General features: G+C 37.3%; 1 protein-coding gene across 2 annotated transcripts in view; it reads right to left on the bottom strand.

The window, feature by feature from the left end:
- Positions 1 to 19,445, bottom strand: part of LOC135197239 (ras-related protein Rab-7L1-like) — a 62,499-nt gene that overhangs the window by 7,933 nt on the left and 35,121 nt on the right. For both annotated transcript variants that reach the window (XM_064224329.1, XM_064224330.1), the window contains one exon: positions 3,568 to 3,768. In XM_064224329.1, the coding sequence (XP_064080399.1) occupies positions 3,568 to 3,768 (201 nt within the window). The remainder of the gene's footprint in view (positions 1 to 3,567; positions 3,769 to 19,445) is intronic.

The raw sequence follows: 19,445 nt of genomic DNA, 5'->3' as shown, positions 1-19,445 counted from the left end.
TTGGCGATCGACAGGCGCGAACCATCGACCTCTCAATTAATTCCGAGGTAGAGCGAATTAGATATTAAAGGACATTTGTAGTTCGATATATGTATATGAATCACGGTAATGTGATAGACTTACATAATGACTACGTGCGGGCAAAAGCACTACCACGCAACCGAGAACGAGATGGGCTGTATGTAGTCTCCAAAACAAAAAATACCTGTGCGCGGCAGGTATGTGAGGTGGGAGGCGGCATATACTTATATCTCTTGCGGTGGCGGGGTGGTCTGGGGCTTCACTGCCAGTCCTGGAATTGAGAGGTCGATGGTTCGCGCCTGTCGATTGCCAATTCTATTATCGCTTAATAAACTCCCCCTCGGTTAAACATATATGAAAATATATTAATTCCGAGGTAGAGCGAATTAGATATTAAAGGACATTTGTAGTTCGATATATGTATATGAATCACGGTAATGTGATAGACTTATATATACATATATATATATAAATATATATATATATATATATATATATATATATATATAATATATATGTGTGTGTGTGTGTGTGTGTGTGTGTGTGTGTGTGTGTGTGTGTACTACAAAGAACCTGATCTCGTGAATCAATGAGCTTGCAACTCTGCCAGGAATTAGTCACTTCGATTCGTGACTCTTTGTCTTCCATTGTGAAACATAAACAAAACAAATATTCAGCTCTCTCTCTCTCTCTCTCTCTCATCTTAGGTTTTAGGATCTGTTAATCCTTAATCCTTCTCTTCAGTGGTGAATCACGCTTTCTGGAACATGATTCAAAGACCTTCGGTTTGATTTGTGAAATCAAGGTTGTCAAGCCACCTCTGGGGAACTTTAGGCCATTTCAGCTCATAAGACTGAACAGAGGGAGTTGGAGTGGTTGGACCGCAAGAAAAAGAGATTATTATTATTATTATTATTATTATTATTATTATTATTATTATTATCAAAGGCGTGTACTACATGTTTCGGCCACCTCGTTTGGCCATCTTCGGGACGGGATCGCTGAGTGCAATGGTCTGTGTCAGATGTATTCACGCTATTTATTGCATTCGGGTGGTTTGAAGAAATGGGTACCCATTTCTTCAAACCACCCGAATGTATTATTATTATTCAGAAGGTGAACCCTATCCATATGGAACAAGCCCAGAAAAGGGGCCACTGACATGAAATTCAAGCCTCCAAAGAATATTATTATTATTATTATTATTATTATTATTATTATTATTATTATTATTATTATTATTATTATTATTATTATTATCTAAAAGGTGAACCCTGTCCATATAGAAAAAGCCCACCACAGGGGCCACTGACTTGAAATTCAAGGACATTCGTTTCAAAAATGAAATAGCAAAGTGAGGCAAAAAGATTAATGATTACAGGATAAATATTGCTGTAATGGTTGTTACAGTTAATAGCAAAAATACCAAAGTTTATTACAAAATAACATGTTACAGGGACTGAAGTGAATGAGATGAATAATACATTGAAACGTTACAGTGATCCATATGAGAGACAGATCAGTACAAATAATAATGAATAAAGAACATAAGTTTAATATTGTTTTCACGCCAGCTGACCCCATGACATTTTGTTAGTCATCGGTTTTATGACCAGTATGAAAGTGAGAATTCTATTACCCAAAATATTATGACATGCCCACACTTAAATTGTTCAGTTTTGAGAACACACAATAGAACATATTTTTCTTATAATTTTATAATATCTCCCTTATCAAAAATTGCCTTTTTTGAAATATGACTGGTAAAAATGATCTGTTACAACAGAATTCCATCTAATAAAAGGAACTCCTAAAAACGCCAAAATATAGAAAGTAAGTACTATATTTCAGCGACTGCTGTCCCTCTCTTCAGGTAAGTAAACATTACTTACCTGAAGAGAGAGACAGCAGTCTCTGAGAAACTCGTATAGTACTTACTTTCTAAATTTTGGCGTTTTTAGGGGCTCCTTCTATTACACAATGAAATATTTTTACCTAAAAATTTGATAACATCTCCCTTTTTAAACTGTCCTGTTTTGAGGCTACACAGTAGAACATTTTTACCTAAACATTTGATAACATCTCCCTTTTTAAACTGTCCTGTTTTGAGGCTACACAGTAGAACATTTTTACCTAAAAATTTGATAACATCTCCCTTTTTTACAATGTCCTGTTTTGAGGCTACACATAGAACATACCTAAAAATTTGATAACATCTCCTTTTTAAAACAAACTGTCCTGTTTTGAGTACACAGTAGAAACCTTTTACTACCTAAAAATTTGATAACATCTCCCTTTTTAAACTGTCCTGTTTTGAGGCTACACAGTAGAACATTTTTACCTAAAAATTTGATAACATCTCCCTTTTTAAACTGTCCTGTTTTGAGGCTACACAGTAGAACATTTTTACCTAAAAATTTGATAACATCTCCCAAACCCTTTTTTTTTAAACGTCCTGTTTTGAGGCAACAGTAGAACATTTTTACTAAAAAGTGATAACATCTCCCTTTTTAAACTGCCCCCCAATGTTTTGAAGGCACACAGTACATTTTTACCTAAAAATTTGAATAACAATATCCCTTTTTTTAAACTGTCCTGTTTTGAGGCCTTACACAGTAGAACCATTTTTTTTTTACCTAAACATTTGATAAACATTCTCCCTTTTTAAACTGTCCCTGTTTTGAGGCTACACAGTAGAACCATTTTTACCTAAAAAAATTTTGATAACATCTCCCTTTTTAAAACTGTCCTGTTTTGAGGCTACACCAGTGAAATTTTTAAAACCTAAAAAGATAACATCTCCCTTTTTAAACTGTCCTGTTTTGAGGCTACACAGTAGAACATTTTTACCTAAAAAATTTATGACATTTATTTTTAATTGTTCTGTTTTCAGAATGCCCAATAGAAAATTTTTGCCTAAAACTTGTCTAATTTTAAATTTTTTTTCACAATATGGAATAGATCAGTTCTATCTAAAACTTAATACATGTCCTTTTTCTAATTATGTTATTTGTAGACCACACAACAGAGCAATTTTAACAAATATTTGTTGACATTTCCCTTTTTCAAACTATCCTATTTGTAGAACAAAAAACTGAGCAATTTTACTAAATATTTGTGGACATAGCCCATTTTCAAACTGCCCTATTTGTAGACCACACAAACACAGCAATTTTACCAAATATTTTATGACATTGCCCATTTTCAAACTGCCCTATTTGTAGAACAAAAAACAGAACAATTTTACCAAATATTTTTTGACATTGCCCATTTTCAAACTGTCGTGGTTTGAACACGTGAGAACATCTTTACATAAAACTCTGATAACATGACCCTTCCCGAAACTGCCTCAGAGAACAAAGAACAATATTGCCACACAAACAGAGCAATTTTACCAAATATTTGTTGACATTTCCCATTTTCAAACTGTCGTATTTTACTCCAAATCTGATAACATGACCCTTCCCTAAACTGCCTCAGAGAACACAGAACAGTATTGCAGAAATACAGTAAACTGAACCTGAATTTCCCTTAGAGGTCTCTCACCTGCAATATCCCAGAGTTGCAACTTTATAGTCTCAGAATCCGACCACTTCAGGATCTTAAGAGCGAAGTCCACGCCGACGGTTCCTTTGTAATCCCTCCTGAAGGAATCCTGCACGTACCTCTGCACGAAGGATGTCTTGCCCACTGTAGGATCTCCGATAATGATGACTTTGAAGAGTCTCTCGCTCATCTCAGGGACCTCTGCGAAGGACGGAGGGAGGTTAGGACAGAAGGATATGCCGAAGGAAGGAATCCTTGAGGAGCGTATGCAATAAAATGTAAAAAATGCAGTTTATGCAGTAAAATTTGAAAATGCAGTGTATGCACAAAAATGTGAAAAACGCAGTTTATGCACCAAAGTTTGAAAAATACACTGAATGCAGCTAAATTTGAAAAATAAAAATTGTATGCACAACAATTTTAAAAATGTAATGTATGCACAAAAATGGAAAAAATGCAGCATATACACAAAATTTCGAAAAATGTAGTTTATGCACCAAAGTTTGAAAAATACACTGAATGAAGCTAAATTTGAAAAATAAAGATTGTATGCACCAAAATTTAGAAAATGCAGTGTATGCAATAAAATTTGAAAAATTTAGTTTATGCACCAAAATTTTTAAAACTGCAGTGTATGCACAAAAATTGGCAAAATGCAGCGTATGAACCACAATTTGCAAGATGCAGTAAGTGCACCAAAATTTGCTGAAGGTGACTTGTGAGTGAAAATATAAAATTAATCAAAATTCACCTTAATTTTCAATTCAGACAAACCCATTAATTTTGAAAAATCCATTTTTCTCAGCATCTGAGAAATTCCTGACCTCCTCTCACTCGAGCAGAGTCTAATGAGAGATGTATGCCCAAGGCCTACGTATAGACCTTGTAGAGGCCTATATAGACCTTGTGTAGGCCGATATAGACCTTGTATAGGCCTATAGACCTTGTGTAGGTCTATTTAGATCTTGTGTACGCCTACAGACCTTGTATAGGCCTACATAGACATTGTGTAGGCCGATATAGACCTTGTGTAGGCCTATAGACCTTGTGTAGGCCGATATAGACCTTGTATAGGCCTATAGACCTTGTGTAGGTCTATATAGACCTTGTGTAGGCCGATATAGACCTTGTATAGGCCTATAGACCTTGTGTAGGCCTATAGACCTTGTGTAGGTCTATATAGACCTTGTGTAGGCCGATATAGACCTTGTGTAGGCCTATAGACCTTGTGTAGGTCTATATAGACCTTGTGTAGACCTATAGACCTTGTGTAGTAGGCCTATACTTACCGCCATTGTTACTCTGGGAGTCCTCCTCGTCTTGTAACTTCTTCAGGTAGTAACCCCCTTCCTCCGGGCTCCTCCTTCGTATCATTCTTTACACACACTAAAAAAAAAAAAGTAATCGTCCCTAGGTAGCACCAGGTCTCTCCTCAGAAGATCTGTTTCCACTGACTGACACTTTTTTATTCTTTTATTTCCTTGTCTTATATTATCACCTTTATCTTTTCTGTCTTTTTTTTTTTTTACACTTCCACTTCACTTACTCACTCGTCACGTGTCAAAGGTCGTCATCAGGCGCCAGATATTTCGTAAAAGTCGACGAAACAGCCTTTGCTTTTCTGGTAAGGAACATTCAATGATGGTCTTTAGGTATTACTACGACACCGTTTCGCTTATACTGGCTGGTTGGTTGGTTGGTTGGTCTGAGTGTAAGCAGCTAGGCTGATGGATGTGATTTGACTTATTTTCTTATTTTCCTTCTTATTTACGCTATAATGAACATCTTTAAGCCTGGACTGTCTCTGGTACGATGCAAAGAAGGTCCCAATTTTGGTGGGGATTGGGAAAAAGGGTGAAAAAAAAAAAACTACGCAGATGCCGAGATTTCAGCGGAAAATCTACGAGAATGCCGGAATTTCAATGCGCATGCGCACTACTTTTCGTTGGTGACCTTACGACTCCATACAAACAAGAGAACAAACAGACACAAACATTGCTGAAGTATCATATACCTAACTGGCCTTATTCCCCAAAATACACTACGTGCTACTGAAGAGATAGTATACCTAGGCTTAATTAAAAAAGAAAGGTTCTAAGAGGAACTAAGGTTTAAGTAACTACTAAAGAAGCTGCTATAGCTACTACCGCATGCCAGCTACTGCTGCTACGAAAATAAGCGGTTTTTCTAGTACTAATGCTAAAGCTTTTTATACCGGATGCAAGGAAGGATGCAGTATATACTATACTATATATCTCTATACCAGAGGGGAAAATAAGAGAGACACCACTTCCGTAGACTCAGTCATTATCGAGGAGAGAGGGGGGGATTCTCCTCCAACTCTTCTTCTTCTTCTTCTTCTTCCTCCTCCTCCTCCTCCTCCTCCTCCTCCTCCTTCTCCTCCTTTAAGTCTACAGATTCTAGACTCACACTCCTACGTCAGTCGTCTTTCCTACTGTTCTCTCCTCCTCCGCTGCTGCCACCGCCACCGCTCTTCTTGGCCGGCGTCTTCTCGTCCTTCTTTTGTTTCTTGTCCTCGGGGCCGCTGGGCTCGTCCTTGGCATCCTTCAGCATGACAACCAGGGGCTCCTTGTCGCGCAGGACTCGCATCTGGTCTAGGATGAAGTAGAAGGCCACTCCGAACACGCCTGTGAGGATGATCTCGGCCAGCATCGTAGTACTAGTACTATCCCTTGGTCTTCTTGGGCTCTTTTTCAGCCTCTGTTATGGCGGCAGTCAAGTCTTAGCGAGAGGAGTAAGTCTACTTCAGCTTGTTTTTTTTTTACTGAATATTCTCTCTCAGGAGGAAGTGGGAACCTTTCAGTAGACCTATACAGAAAGTTCTCTCCTTAGACCAATGAACTCCTATAATATCATGTCCACGAACCAAAACAAACCTAAATAGGAATGTCACTAGATATCCTACAAAGACTTAGCAAAAAAACTCCTTCACTCAAATTTCCACGACCTGAAAATGGTATAACATCGAAGAATTATTATTAAATAAAACTAAGAGAGCTGGTTTTAACCAGCTTGCTGCATAATGACCCTCCCATGGCTACGTGAATAAAAAAAGAAAAAAGAAAATGTGGGTGGGTCATCACTTTCGAGGGTGACTCTCTTAAACCTCGAAAGTGTTGCCCGAAACCGTAAACTGCCCTTCTCCGAGGATACTCTTCTTTTGACAGTTGGTCCAGAGACAGGCAGTCGTCACGCACGCGACCATCATGACCCCCAACAGAATTTCGGTGACCATTTTGACAGGTGACGGAAGGGAAAGCGGGCTATTTTGAAAAACAGAAGGTGTCGCAGATGACGACGTGGTTTTACAGTGGCTGACTCGAAAAAGCCTGTAAATCTTGATGCTTCTGGTGTAATATTTTACTCTGGCGAGACTCGGCTATCTTTTCTTTTCAAAATAATTCGTTTCTGAAAACAGTTAAATATAATTTGATCGAAATGAAATTAGAATACTTATACTTTTTATGTGTAAGACACGTTCTGACACAAACTCAAGCAATCAAGTTGATATTCCTTTTTTAAAAAGTCATTCTGTGCAAAAACCAAACATCAGCACAAGGTTGCATTTAATCATTCTAAGCAACTAAGCAAAAACTGATACAAGACAGCATAGAAACTGATCAATTGTTATGTTGTTAGAACGCTAAACATCTGCTATCTGTCAGTTTCACGTTAATAGCAGTTTCTTTCGTCAGCAGATTCACTAGTAATAAATTCCCCGAACTTATAGAAACCAAACAAAACAACATCGACTTATATGAAGTCGTCTTGGAAATTAACGACACCAGGAATACTCATAGGTCTAAAATATTCAACTTTTTCCACATCACTGACACCTTGCTTCTCCTCTGCCCACACTGCTAAAAAAAAGATCATAAACTTTATATAATAATATATATATAATCAACCCTTTGAAATGGTTGAATTACTTCTTGCCAAGAAGAAGATACGTCACTGATAAGCCTCTTGTCTTTGGTTAATGTTAATAAACTCTTAGGCTTATCTGGCAAAACGAGATAAGAATTGCACTTTCCAGCGACGAGAAAAGTCCGAGAGCTGATAAACCTCTTCTCCCTGGTTAATGTCCATAAACTTTAGTCTCATCTAAAAAAAACTGAGAAAATATTGCACTTTCCAGCGACGAGAAAAGTTCGAGAGCTGATAAACCTCTTCTCCCTGGTTAATTAATGTTAATAAACTTTAGTTTCATCTATCGAAACGAGAGAGAGAGAGAGGGAAAAAAATGGCACTTTCCAACGGCAAAAGTTCGAGAGTCGTGGATGATGTCGGTCTAGGCTTCCGGGGAAGGAGCGCACGATTCACACTGAGAGAGAGACACAAAACAATATCCTTGTCGAGGTTGCCAAATAAGCCCTTTTCCGAGTTCACCGAGAGGCAAGATAGGCAGACGGAGGCCTCAGATAAGCATATACCCATCAATTTTCTAGGGCAGGAACTTGAGAAGCTGTCAAAAATGACCCTCGGTTTACGTCTAACAGAAGGATAATGTTAATTTTCCACTATCGGGAGGAGAATAGCACGGAATGGCGTTCAATAAACAACCCATGAGCGGGAATTATTAACGGATGGGAGGGGGGAGGGATGGATGGGGGTTTGGATTGTGGAAGGGGGAGCGAAGGGGGTGACTGTCTGTACAATCTCAGATACGAAACAGAAAAAAAAAAGATGCGAGGAAAAGAAAGCTGATTGGATACTGAGAGAGAAGGCAGAGCTCGCGGTTGGGTTAGTCTAAGTAGAAGAGGGAGGAGTCTGAGTCTAGAGAGAGAGAGAGAGGAGAGAGAGAGAGAGAGAGAGAGAGAGAGAGGACAGGGACAGGACAGGACACGTGATGTGCAATCGGGCAGGTAAGGGGAGACGAAGAGCACGAGGTTCGACATTCACGGCTTCCAAAGGGGGGTCAGGGGGGATATATACCTTTAGAGTACACCAGGTGAAGACAGATGGCAAAATGTGTAAAGCAATATTTATTGACAGCCTTTCCTCTCTCTCTCTCTCTCTCTCTCTCTCTCTCTCTCTCTCTCTCTCTCTCTCTCTCTCTCTCTCTCTCTCTCTCACATGTTCATATACACACACATATACCTTGTACACTCTCCAAGCTGACGTAACTAAGCCTTTAGACTTATCTTTTATCATCATTCTCTCTCTCTCTCTCTCTCTCTCTCTCTCTCTCTCTCATGTTCGTACATATACACACATACTTTTTACACTCTCCAAGCAGACGTAATTTTTATCATCATTTTCCCAAACTCTCTCTCTCTCTCTCTCATGATCGTACATATACACACACATACACACACATTTTTACACTCTCCAAGCTGACGTAACTGAGCCCTTAGACTCATGTTTTCTATTAGCATTTTCCCAAACTCTCTCTCTCTCTCTCGCTATCTCTCTTACCCTTCTCCCCTTCGGAGTCGGTCGTTAATCCTTCGAAGGTGTCCATGCTCACGCAGGAAGGCCGGGAGGCGTTTCGTCACGTAAAAGCAAGCAGCCGCCGCCGCCGCCGAGCGGGACAGTCATGTCATGCTCATATGATCAGACGCTCGGAGACTTCGGACGACGCGAAATTCGAATCTCCGGAGGACGATATCGAGTAACAGAAAACCCTCTTGTGTAAAGAGGTCCGTTGGTCCCGCGCGCCCGCAGACGTCACCGGCGGCGACACATCATGTCATGTTTCAAGAATCGCGCGTCAGAGAGGCGGGAATTGTTTTCGCTAATTTCGTCTGATCTGAGTCTTAGTAGGTCTATACCCCACCCCTCCAAAAGAAGGGTGTAGTGGGACAGATCTATGGCCTAAAAGGAGGACAGACCTATGCCCAAAAGGGGGTTATAGTGTATAGACCTATGTCACAAAAGAAGGGTATAGTGGGACAGATCTATGGCCGAAAATGAGGGTATAGTGTGATAGACCTACTCCCGAAAGGAGAGTATATAATGGAATAGACTATGTCCCAAAAGGAGGGTATAGTGGGATATATCTATATCCCAAAAGGAGGGTATAGTGTTATAGACCTACTCCCAAAAAGGAGAGTATATAGTAGGATAGACCTATGACCTGAAAGGAGGGTATAGTGGAATAGACCTACGCCCCAAAAGGAGGGTGTAGTGAAAAGACCTAGCTATGCCCCGAAAGGAGGGAATAGTGGGATAGACCTGCGTCCCAAAAGGAGGGTGTAGTGTATAGACCTATATCCCAAAAGGAGGGTATGATGGGATAGACCTTTGCCCCAAAAGCAGGACATAATGTAATAGACCTATGTCCCAAAAGGAGGGCATATAGTGTATAGACCTAGCTATGCCCCAAAAAGAAAGGTGGGTATAGTGGGATAGACCTACGCCCCAAAAGGAGTGTATGATGGGATAGACCTATGCCCCCAAAGGAGGACGAAGTATGATAGACCTACTCCCAAAAGGAGGGTGTAGTGTAATAGACCTATATCTCAAATGGATGGTGTAATATTATGTAGCTGACCTCTATCTAAGCTGCCCTGAAATGCCCTACCCATCGACAAAGCACGGGAAAAAGAAGTAGAAGACAGAATGAAAAGAAAACTCATTTGAATGCCAGAATGGCGTGTACACACGTAGAACTTGTTGAACCCATTTACCTAACATAAAGTTTGACGTCAACCTGTTTCCTTCCTTCTCAGAGCAGTAAGGAGATTAAATCTACAATGGACAGACAGACAGACACACATACACACACGCAGGTATACAGACCTGCTTAAAAAGCGAGTCCAATGATCAAACATGTATTTAATAGTCACATTGTCACTACTAATACCTATCATTAGCCTATTTCACAATGTGGTTCTATGGTGACCATTTTCATTACCTCTACCTTTCTATATTAAAGATCTTTCTCATCCTTTCTATATGAATATATATTTGATAATTAGGAAATTCAGTTTCTTAAGGCTATGATCATTCAATCCAGATAGGGAACAATAGGCCTAGCTATTGTAGGCCTCCTGAGAGGACATGAAAGCACTATATACTTTAGCCTCACATGATTTGTATCCTGTTCAGAGCGAAAAATGTTTCTCTATATAGAACAATAATGATGATAAACGTCAGAGGAAATAAAACTACTATGGCAGAACATCTTTACATGAACTTAGGTAACTTAATATACTAGCAACACTGACAAAAGGGTATTAGACGCATAGAGAAGGCTCTGTAAAAATGAGATGGAGTTGAGACAGGTACTACACTCCACATTATTGCCCTCAGAGAAGGTATATCCTCCTTAATAATAATAATACACGATTCATAAGGATATTTCCTGTTAGGATTTATATATAACGGTTTTTAAGCCCACATTATAGACATGAAATTATAAGGACATCATCAAGATAATCGTGATAAGACACTGGAATTGAATTGCTAGACCGATACTCTTACACACATTGTTGGTGTGTATATAATTTTCATTGTTCATATTTGATTAAATTTAACATCATACCTTCTTAATAAGGAAATGAATCGCAAATTCTGAGCCTTTCATCCTTTAGAAACCTTGCTATTGATGTGGTTAGGCCTAGAACACCGTGTGATCATGAGTGGTTAGCCTATCACACCCTCTCTCTTCCTCACTTACTCCTTACTCTGTATGTGTATCTATGTATATATCTGCGTCTAAGGAATCTATCCTTCAATATTAACAAAAGACTAACTCGTTATTCCCGCCGAGACGTGGAATCATCCACGCAAAGGTATATAAACCTGATGACGGAGGGAAGCTGCGGTAGGCGAAGAATGAGGTGTCACGTATCATTCCCAAACCACATGTCGTCGTACCGCTCTTCTCCTCCTCCCGCCCTACCCCCAACCCCCCAATTGCTGAAACTGAAATGGAAATTGTGACTTGTGAGAGGCTAGTGTATTTGAACCCCTCGCCCCTCAACCCCCCTCAAACCCCCTTGTTATCTTACGAGAGGTGTGGTATTCGTATAGGTTTCTGTAGATTATACACGTATAGGCCTACAGAACGCCCACAAAGGGATTTTTTTGAGTCACGTTTGGAATAACTATAGATATTAAGCACGCTCTCTCTCTCTCTCTCTCTCTCTCTCTCTCTCTCTCTCTCTCTCTCTCTCTCTCTCTTCCCTAAAAGAATTATATCTCTATTTCCCATAAGTATATTTAATTTTAAAATGTCCCCTGTTGGCAACCATTGCAATCATAATGCAATGAACATACCACGAAAGAGTCACAAAATCAAGCTGACGATGTGAAAGATTCAAATATTAATAATATATTTATCTACCAACATTTTTCTCTCTTGATAATCTTAGCTTTGCGCTAACCAGTAGGCCTATAAGCAGAGAGCACTCATCCTGAAACACAACCTGCAGGCCAGACATAGGCCTATAGTCATGAGATTATTGCCTAACCCTCTTTGATACGAATCCAGAAAACCAACGTTAGTTGTAAATAACAGACTATCATGACAATTTCAATAACTCGTTCTTGGCAAAACGATGAGTATTTCACTTTCGCAACCAACTGCCAACGAAGAATTAGATTTGAAATCGTGCTGAAGTTGCAGGTCACCTACACCGATCGGTGCTAGTACTAAACACCTTATGGTGGCAAATGTAACGTAAACGGGCGCACGAAGATATCGTTTATCAATGTAATTTGTCTACCAAACAACATAGAAATAGGTGTATATAATACTTTGTTCCCCGAGGGACTAGTACTAACATTTTTAGTTCTATAGCACCTTGGAGTAGCACCACTTGGGTTTTGTTGAGTCTTCCCATAGCCATTAAACAATAGACATTGGATTGCATGGATGAAGTAGTAATAAAGTAACCCTATACATTGAAAATTTAGTACAATCACAACACTTTTCACACCACTCCATAATCATAAAACAGTCGATATTAGATTTATAAATGACCCAGTACAAAGATAGGCCTATACATTGAAAGCTGATTACCGCACATAGGTAGGCCTATAACACTGAAAGTTGATTACAGTTACTGCAACACTTCTCAATCATTCTGGATCATGAAGAATATATGTCTTAAATATTGTTGACGTGAATAGCAAGTAACTGAAAATGAAAAGTGCATGAATATATAAAGAAATTATAAGAGATTGCAGAATAATTGAAAGCTACAGGGCGTGGTCAGTTACGTAGCAGATAGTTTTTCTTATTCTGAAACTACATCGTAATTATATACACATCGCGTTCTGTTCCAATTAATGGCAAAACAAGTCACAAAAGTTCAATATCCCAAAACACCTGAACAGTTTTGTCATTTTTCTATTAGCACAAATTACCTCAAAAACATATAAACTCGAATTAGGACTGGCCCAGGTGACGCACAAATTGTACACTATAGAGTCAACATGGAGTACATTTTGAATTCTTTCTGTTCTCGTAATTACACGACAAATGGTTATTATACGTCCAAAGAATAGACGAACAAAGTACAATAGAGTTTTTATATATTTTTTCCAGTTTAGTCTGTCGTTCTCTTTACAAAGCGTTGATAAAAGAAAACGTGAACTCAGGGTAACTGGGCTGTTATGCTCTTTAAGAGATGACTGTAAACCTGACACTAGCCATTATTCTCTCTCTCTCTCTCTCTCTCTCTCTCTCTCTCTCTCTCTCTCTCTCTCTCTCTCTCTCTCTCTCTCTCTCTTCTCATCCTATGTTCTCGTCACCTAGAAATCAGCAGTAGACCAAAACGTAGAGACAGGATTTAGAGCTATATAGACCTGGTCCTAACTTTATAAGCAGGTTCTTTTAGTGCCATATGCCTGTTTGTTAAGTGTTTTAACAGCCAACTGTGTTTATAGGATAAATAGCTTAGCAAATTCAAACTAATTTCATGTCATAGACGACATTCAATTGTTTCCTGAATGCTTCTTGCAGCAAATTCAATTTACCTGTTTTTGTACTGATGAAAGACATTAAACTAAAAAAGTTTAGTATATACAAACTGATTTAATACTCGTAAACGAAAGGCAGTGTTTACCTGACTGCTTCCTACAGCAAATTTATCTTTGTTTTTTTATTCAGTCAAGACAAGAATATGATATTTAAAACATTAAAAAAAATCCTCCAGCCAATTTTAAATCTTTACAGTTTTGACTCGCTAAAGACGAGAGTATGATACCTAAAACGAGAAAAAACATATATATATTATATATAAATAATGATCTTGATCTTCATGCATGTACTTATATGCATTTCAGAGATATATAATATATATATAAAAACATAACGTAAGCGAATATCACGTAAGAGCAGAGAGTGCAGGCGCCTATACATAGGCTATCTATCCGACGCTATATAACCTCAGTGGTATAATCTGCAATCAGTATGCGCCGTCTCCTTCGGGTGACATCCAACTTTCTTTAGTGGTCCTGTGCATACCTCCAGGAAGAAGAAGAAGAAGAAGAAGAAGAAGAAGAAGAAGAAGAAGAAGAAGGAGGAGGAGGAAGAGGAGGAGGAGGAGGAGAATGTATACACCAGGATTCAGTGGATGATGTCAGATCAAGCGAAGCCATCCTCCCTCCCACAAGGAGGGGGGGGGGGAGTGGTCCCACCAGTGACGCCACAAGATATTTAACATTTTCAGGGCGAAGATGAAATCTAAAGGCTTAGTGGTTATTACGTTTTGTAATTTTTAACGTTTATGGAGTAATTCATCATATGTTTAAGCTTTGTAATAAGAAGAGCATTTCGCGTTTACTTGAACTTCCTGCGTCTAACAGTTTTAAACGTTAGGCCTATTAGCACACGAAAGCAAAGGCTAACTTGAGAGCGTATAGAAATAAAGGATATTAAATGTATATTTTGTAAATAGATTTAACGAATACGCCGTTATGCATAATACGTAAAACTAACAAAATGAAAGGCTTGTCAAAATATTTTTCTTTACAGATTTTCGTAGACTTATTTGACAAAAGCATCAGGGACAGATGTTGGCCACTTTCGCAAAAATCCAGAAGTCAGTCAAATACTTCTTTATAAAGATATGTGAGACATCTTTCACATTATATGATTTGAAAGTAGCACACAAACTCCACTCTCTTCCCACAGTGCCCGCACCCCCCCCCCCCCCAACCCTTACACACAAAAAAAAAAAAAAAAAAAAAAAAAAAAATTGAACATCGACTCGCGAACAATACTTCATCCAAATATTTCCTGAACGCTGACAACCATCTGACACAAAATAAATCATATCTTAGCCCCGCCCAGGCATTAGAATTAACAAAAAAGATAAATAAATAAATAAACAAATAATAATAATAATTCTTCCGCCTCATTTTGGGACATTGCTCTCTCTAGATTTCAAATCCAGTGACATTGTGCCTTTTTATTGTCACCATCCTAATATGAAAGATTTGTTTTAAAAAGAAAATCATATGTCCTCACTATGATAATGTGAAAAAAAAAATGGTTTTATTAAAAAAATACACATTTTCACTTCAATGAAACAATTCTGTCTCAGTGTGAGGACGAGTTGGAAAAGGTAGAAGTTACCCAAAAGCTTTGCTGTGGGTAAATAAATAAATAAATAAATAAATAAATAAATAAATAAAAAATTACAAGAACTCCAGACTGTCAGAAGCTTCTATATATCGTATCAGATTGCAACATACTCTGATATCCTCAACTAGGTACTTTTAAAAGGAGAGAGAATTCTAAGTACTCTTAAAAGGAGAGAATTCTTATAAGTACTTTTTGAAAAAAAAAAAAAAAAAGTTCTTAAAACTCTTCAAATGAGAGAATTCTTATGAGTATTCTTAAAAGGAGAGAACTCTTCTGAATACTTTAAAAAAAGAGAGAGCATTCTTCTAAAATCTCTTGAAATGAGAGAATTCTTCTAAGTATTTTCAAAATGAGAGAACTCTTCCAAATACTTTTAAAAAGAGAGAATTCTTCTAAGTACCCTTCAAAGGAGAGAATTCTTATGTAAGTTCCCATAAAATAAGAGAATTTTTGTAAGTAACCACATAAAAACTAAATTTTTATTCATCTCAGACATGCTTTAATCAGCTCGATTAATTTATCTGTCTGCTCTGGTGTCGCTAAAATGGCAGAGAACGTAACTTCTTTCTTTAATTCTCCCAATCGTCCTTTCTCGTGCAGTGTAATGAGTCTTTGTGTTACTTTATAACCTCTCTGAGCACTTATTAGAGTTCCGGCTCATTAACAGAACGAATTTTAAAAGGCTTTTCTTCCTCGTAACGATGGTGTTACACCCCTCAAGAATATTGTTCAGATCACCCGGGCTTTTCGTCTTAATATATGTATTATATATATATCTATATTATATATATATCTATATATATGTAAAATTTAAAGATATATATAGATATTATATATATATATATATATATATATTTAAATTATATTAAATATATATATATATAGATAATATATATATAATATTAGTATATACATACATATATACATATATGGTATATATATATATAATATAATATATAATATATATATATATTATATATAATATATATATATATTATGTACAGTGTTGAATCATCGACAACCTCCTTCAGACTATAGTAGATTCACATCAGCCGTGCATTTGATGTCTAGGCCAGTACCTTACGACGCTTCCTGATTGGCTGTTAATAAGCCAGTCACAGGGCTGGAAAGTTGGAAACTCTCCTCAGTCTCTCTCGAGAGTTCACATGGGTAGGATCTATATTCCGCCTCTCCTGAGGGATATACATCTTTCAAAAGTATCCCTCAGGAGAGGTGGAGCATACATCCTGCCTATATGAACTTTCGAGAGAGAGAGACTGGGGAGAGTTTCCAGCCATGTGATTGGCTTATCAACAGCCAATCAGGAGCGTCGTAAGAGACTGGTCTAGACATGAGATGCACAGTTGATGTGAATCTACTATAGCCCCGTATAGGGTTTTAGATTACCGTCAGTGCACCTCATGCAGCGCAATGTAGTCATTACTTAAGGTTCTTTGCAGCGTCCCTTCGGCCCCTCACTGCGACCCCTTGCATTCCTCTTACTGTATCTCCGTTCGTATTCTCTTTCCTCCATCTGACTCTTCCACCGCTTCTGACAAAGCTGATTGACCTCATTGTAGGTCCCAGCGCTTGGCCTTAAGCCTATATATTTCATTCTATCCCGCGTTGGAGAGGTTGGCAGCGAGATAGAGAGACAGAGAAAATGAAAGAGGAGCATATGTATCTGTAGGTAAACCCGCACATTATATAGAAATCTCAGTAGTTTTCTTTTTATAGAAAACTAAAAAATTACAGAAAACATCAATTCGCTTTCGTATGCAAATTCGGCAAAACTTCAAAGCAATCAAGATATCTATCTAGTAAGTTTCCGGTGATGATTTAGGCTAATACGACTAGAGAGGCTTAGGTCCTGTTGCCTAATATTTGTACTAATATCTAATATTTTCATAAATATTTTTCGGAAGACCGGATGACTTGGAAAAAGCCTTGTATTCTGCTATGTAATATTTTCATAAATTTTTTTCCCGTAAAATCAAATGACCTGCAAAAAGCGCGATCAGTAGAATTTTCGATTTTGAGAAAAATAATAGACATTTTCTAATTTTTGAGAAACAAAATAAAAATTTTAAAAACGTGGCGAAGTCAAAACTATACCATTAGCCTTCATTTGATGACTAACTAACACCCGTATTAGCTGTCGAAATTACAAGAAAAATCTGTACACAAATATAGATATATATTTAGTTATCCCTGGATAGACGATCAATCATTTAAAAAATTTCCCGTATCTTCTTCTTCTTCTTCTCCTTTGTCAAAAGTACAAGAAAAAAACTATATTCAGTTACCCTAGATAGACGATCAGTCATTTAGACAATTTCTCGCATCTTCTTTTTCGCTTTCAAAATTACAAGGAAAACTATACACAAATATACAAATATATTATCCAATTAACCCTGGATAGAAGACACAAACTATTTAAACACTTTATCGTATCTTCTTCTTTGTCAAAATTACAATAAAAAACTATACGCAAATATATTATCCACTAAACCCTGGATAGATGGTAAATCATTTAAACAATTTCCCGTATCATCTTCTTCTCCTTTGTCAAAATTACAAGGAAAAACTATAAACAAATATATTATCCACTTAACCCTGGATAAAAGACAAACCATTTAAACAATTTCCCGTATCCACTTCTTCTATGTCAAAATTACAAGGAAAAACTATATACAAATATACAAATATGTTATCCACTTAACCCTGGATTAAAGACATATAAACCATTTAGACAATTTCCCGTAACTAATTCTTCTTCCTCTTCTTCTTAAGCGGTTTTAGAATCTTGACTTGTTTTACTTCTCAAAGGCCACAAACTCATCTCGGGTGTCATAACCAACCGTCTGTCGAAATCGGGCAGCGTTCGGATCGTATATTTTATGAATGGGATTTCCCTGTCATCTTTTAAACCGATTGTGTGGGGTCGGTCAGTTCAGTGTTTCTAACGATTTGGTATTCATTGCTTCTTTGTACTTTTTTTTTCTCCGTTTCTTGAAATCTGAGCTCTGGGGCTTTGTTGTGGAATGAATTGAAGGCTAATGATGTAATTCTTAGTGTCTCGGCTTATTCTGTTTCTTGAAAACCAGACATTTCTTATTGAGACCTGGGGTTTTGTTGTGAATCGAATTGAAGGCTAATGGTTTAATTCTTAGTGTCTCGTCTTCCTGCTTATTCTGTTTCTCAAAAACCAGACGATTTCTTATCAGTTCCATCAAACCAGACAATCGAAATTTAGCGTCTGAAAATTGCAAATAGTTTATTTTGCAAATTGTTTTCCGCTTTCCAATTTTACCGACGTTTTAACCGAGTCATCCAATTTGACGGAGAGATTTAAGAAAATGTTATATGGCAAATTAATAGGCATCGCCACTGAAGCTTTTTTTTTTTGTGATTCACCTTAGGCCTAAACATTCAGAGGATTATTAAAATAGATGTTGTGACAGATTTGAAATTTACTGAAAGTGAGGATTTCTATTTTTTTTTAATGGTAAACCAAAAGTATATTTAGCTAAGAAAGCAGAAATCGACGAAAAAAATTATTATATTTGGATCAATCTTCGTAAAAAAAAAATCCTACACATATTGTGCCTGATATACATATTATTCCCAAGGGTTATACACTAATACAATTCATTTTCGCTTACTCGGGGAGTAAACCTATGAGCTACTTTGTTGTTCTTTTTCTTGTTGGGGGTAGGAAAGGTCTATGACAGAGTCCAAAAAGGTCTGAAAAAGGTATTTCGCGTTGAGTTAAAGAAACAGGAATTTTAGGATGGAATAGTTATGATTTATTTATAAGAACGAAAATGTAAAAAATAAGTAAATGTGCGTGTTAAACAGTACAGACAATTATTTCTAATAAAATATAGCAAATTTATTTGAATCTTTGTTGGAGAAACAACGCTCTATTTGACTAGATTTTAGCACTAGCCCGAGTAAGCTGGAGGTCGGATCACGCCTTGTTTTTACGAAATGTTTCAAAATATATCATTAGTACACGTGACTGATGTGACCTTTTTATTATTTTTTCTAAAATTTCCATGTGGTAATTTTTTTAGTAATATATATAATTCATATTCACATTAAAATATACGTAGTACTCGTTAATGTTACTCTGTAATGTCTGTCTGTCCGTCTGTCTGAATTTCATATTAAGTCAGATTCTCGGTCATAAAAAAGAAAAAAAAGAAAACGAACAATGATTTATCAAAAGCCTGAAAAAAAAGTGTGAAACCATTTCTGACGAACAAGAGATCAGCCTCTGATTGCATTGTTCCAAGATTTGGAACTCGTG

Source organism: Macrobrachium nipponense, chromosome 18 (assembly GCF_015104395.2).
Source record: "Macrobrachium nipponense isolate FS-2020 chromosome 18, ASM1510439v2, whole genome shotgun sequence".
Classification (NCBI taxonomy): domain Eukaryota; kingdom Metazoa; phylum Arthropoda; class Malacostraca; order Decapoda; family Palaemonidae; genus Macrobrachium; species Macrobrachium nipponense.
Note: the sequence above shows the minus strand (reverse complement) of the source record. Positions and strands in the feature narration are given on the sequence as shown.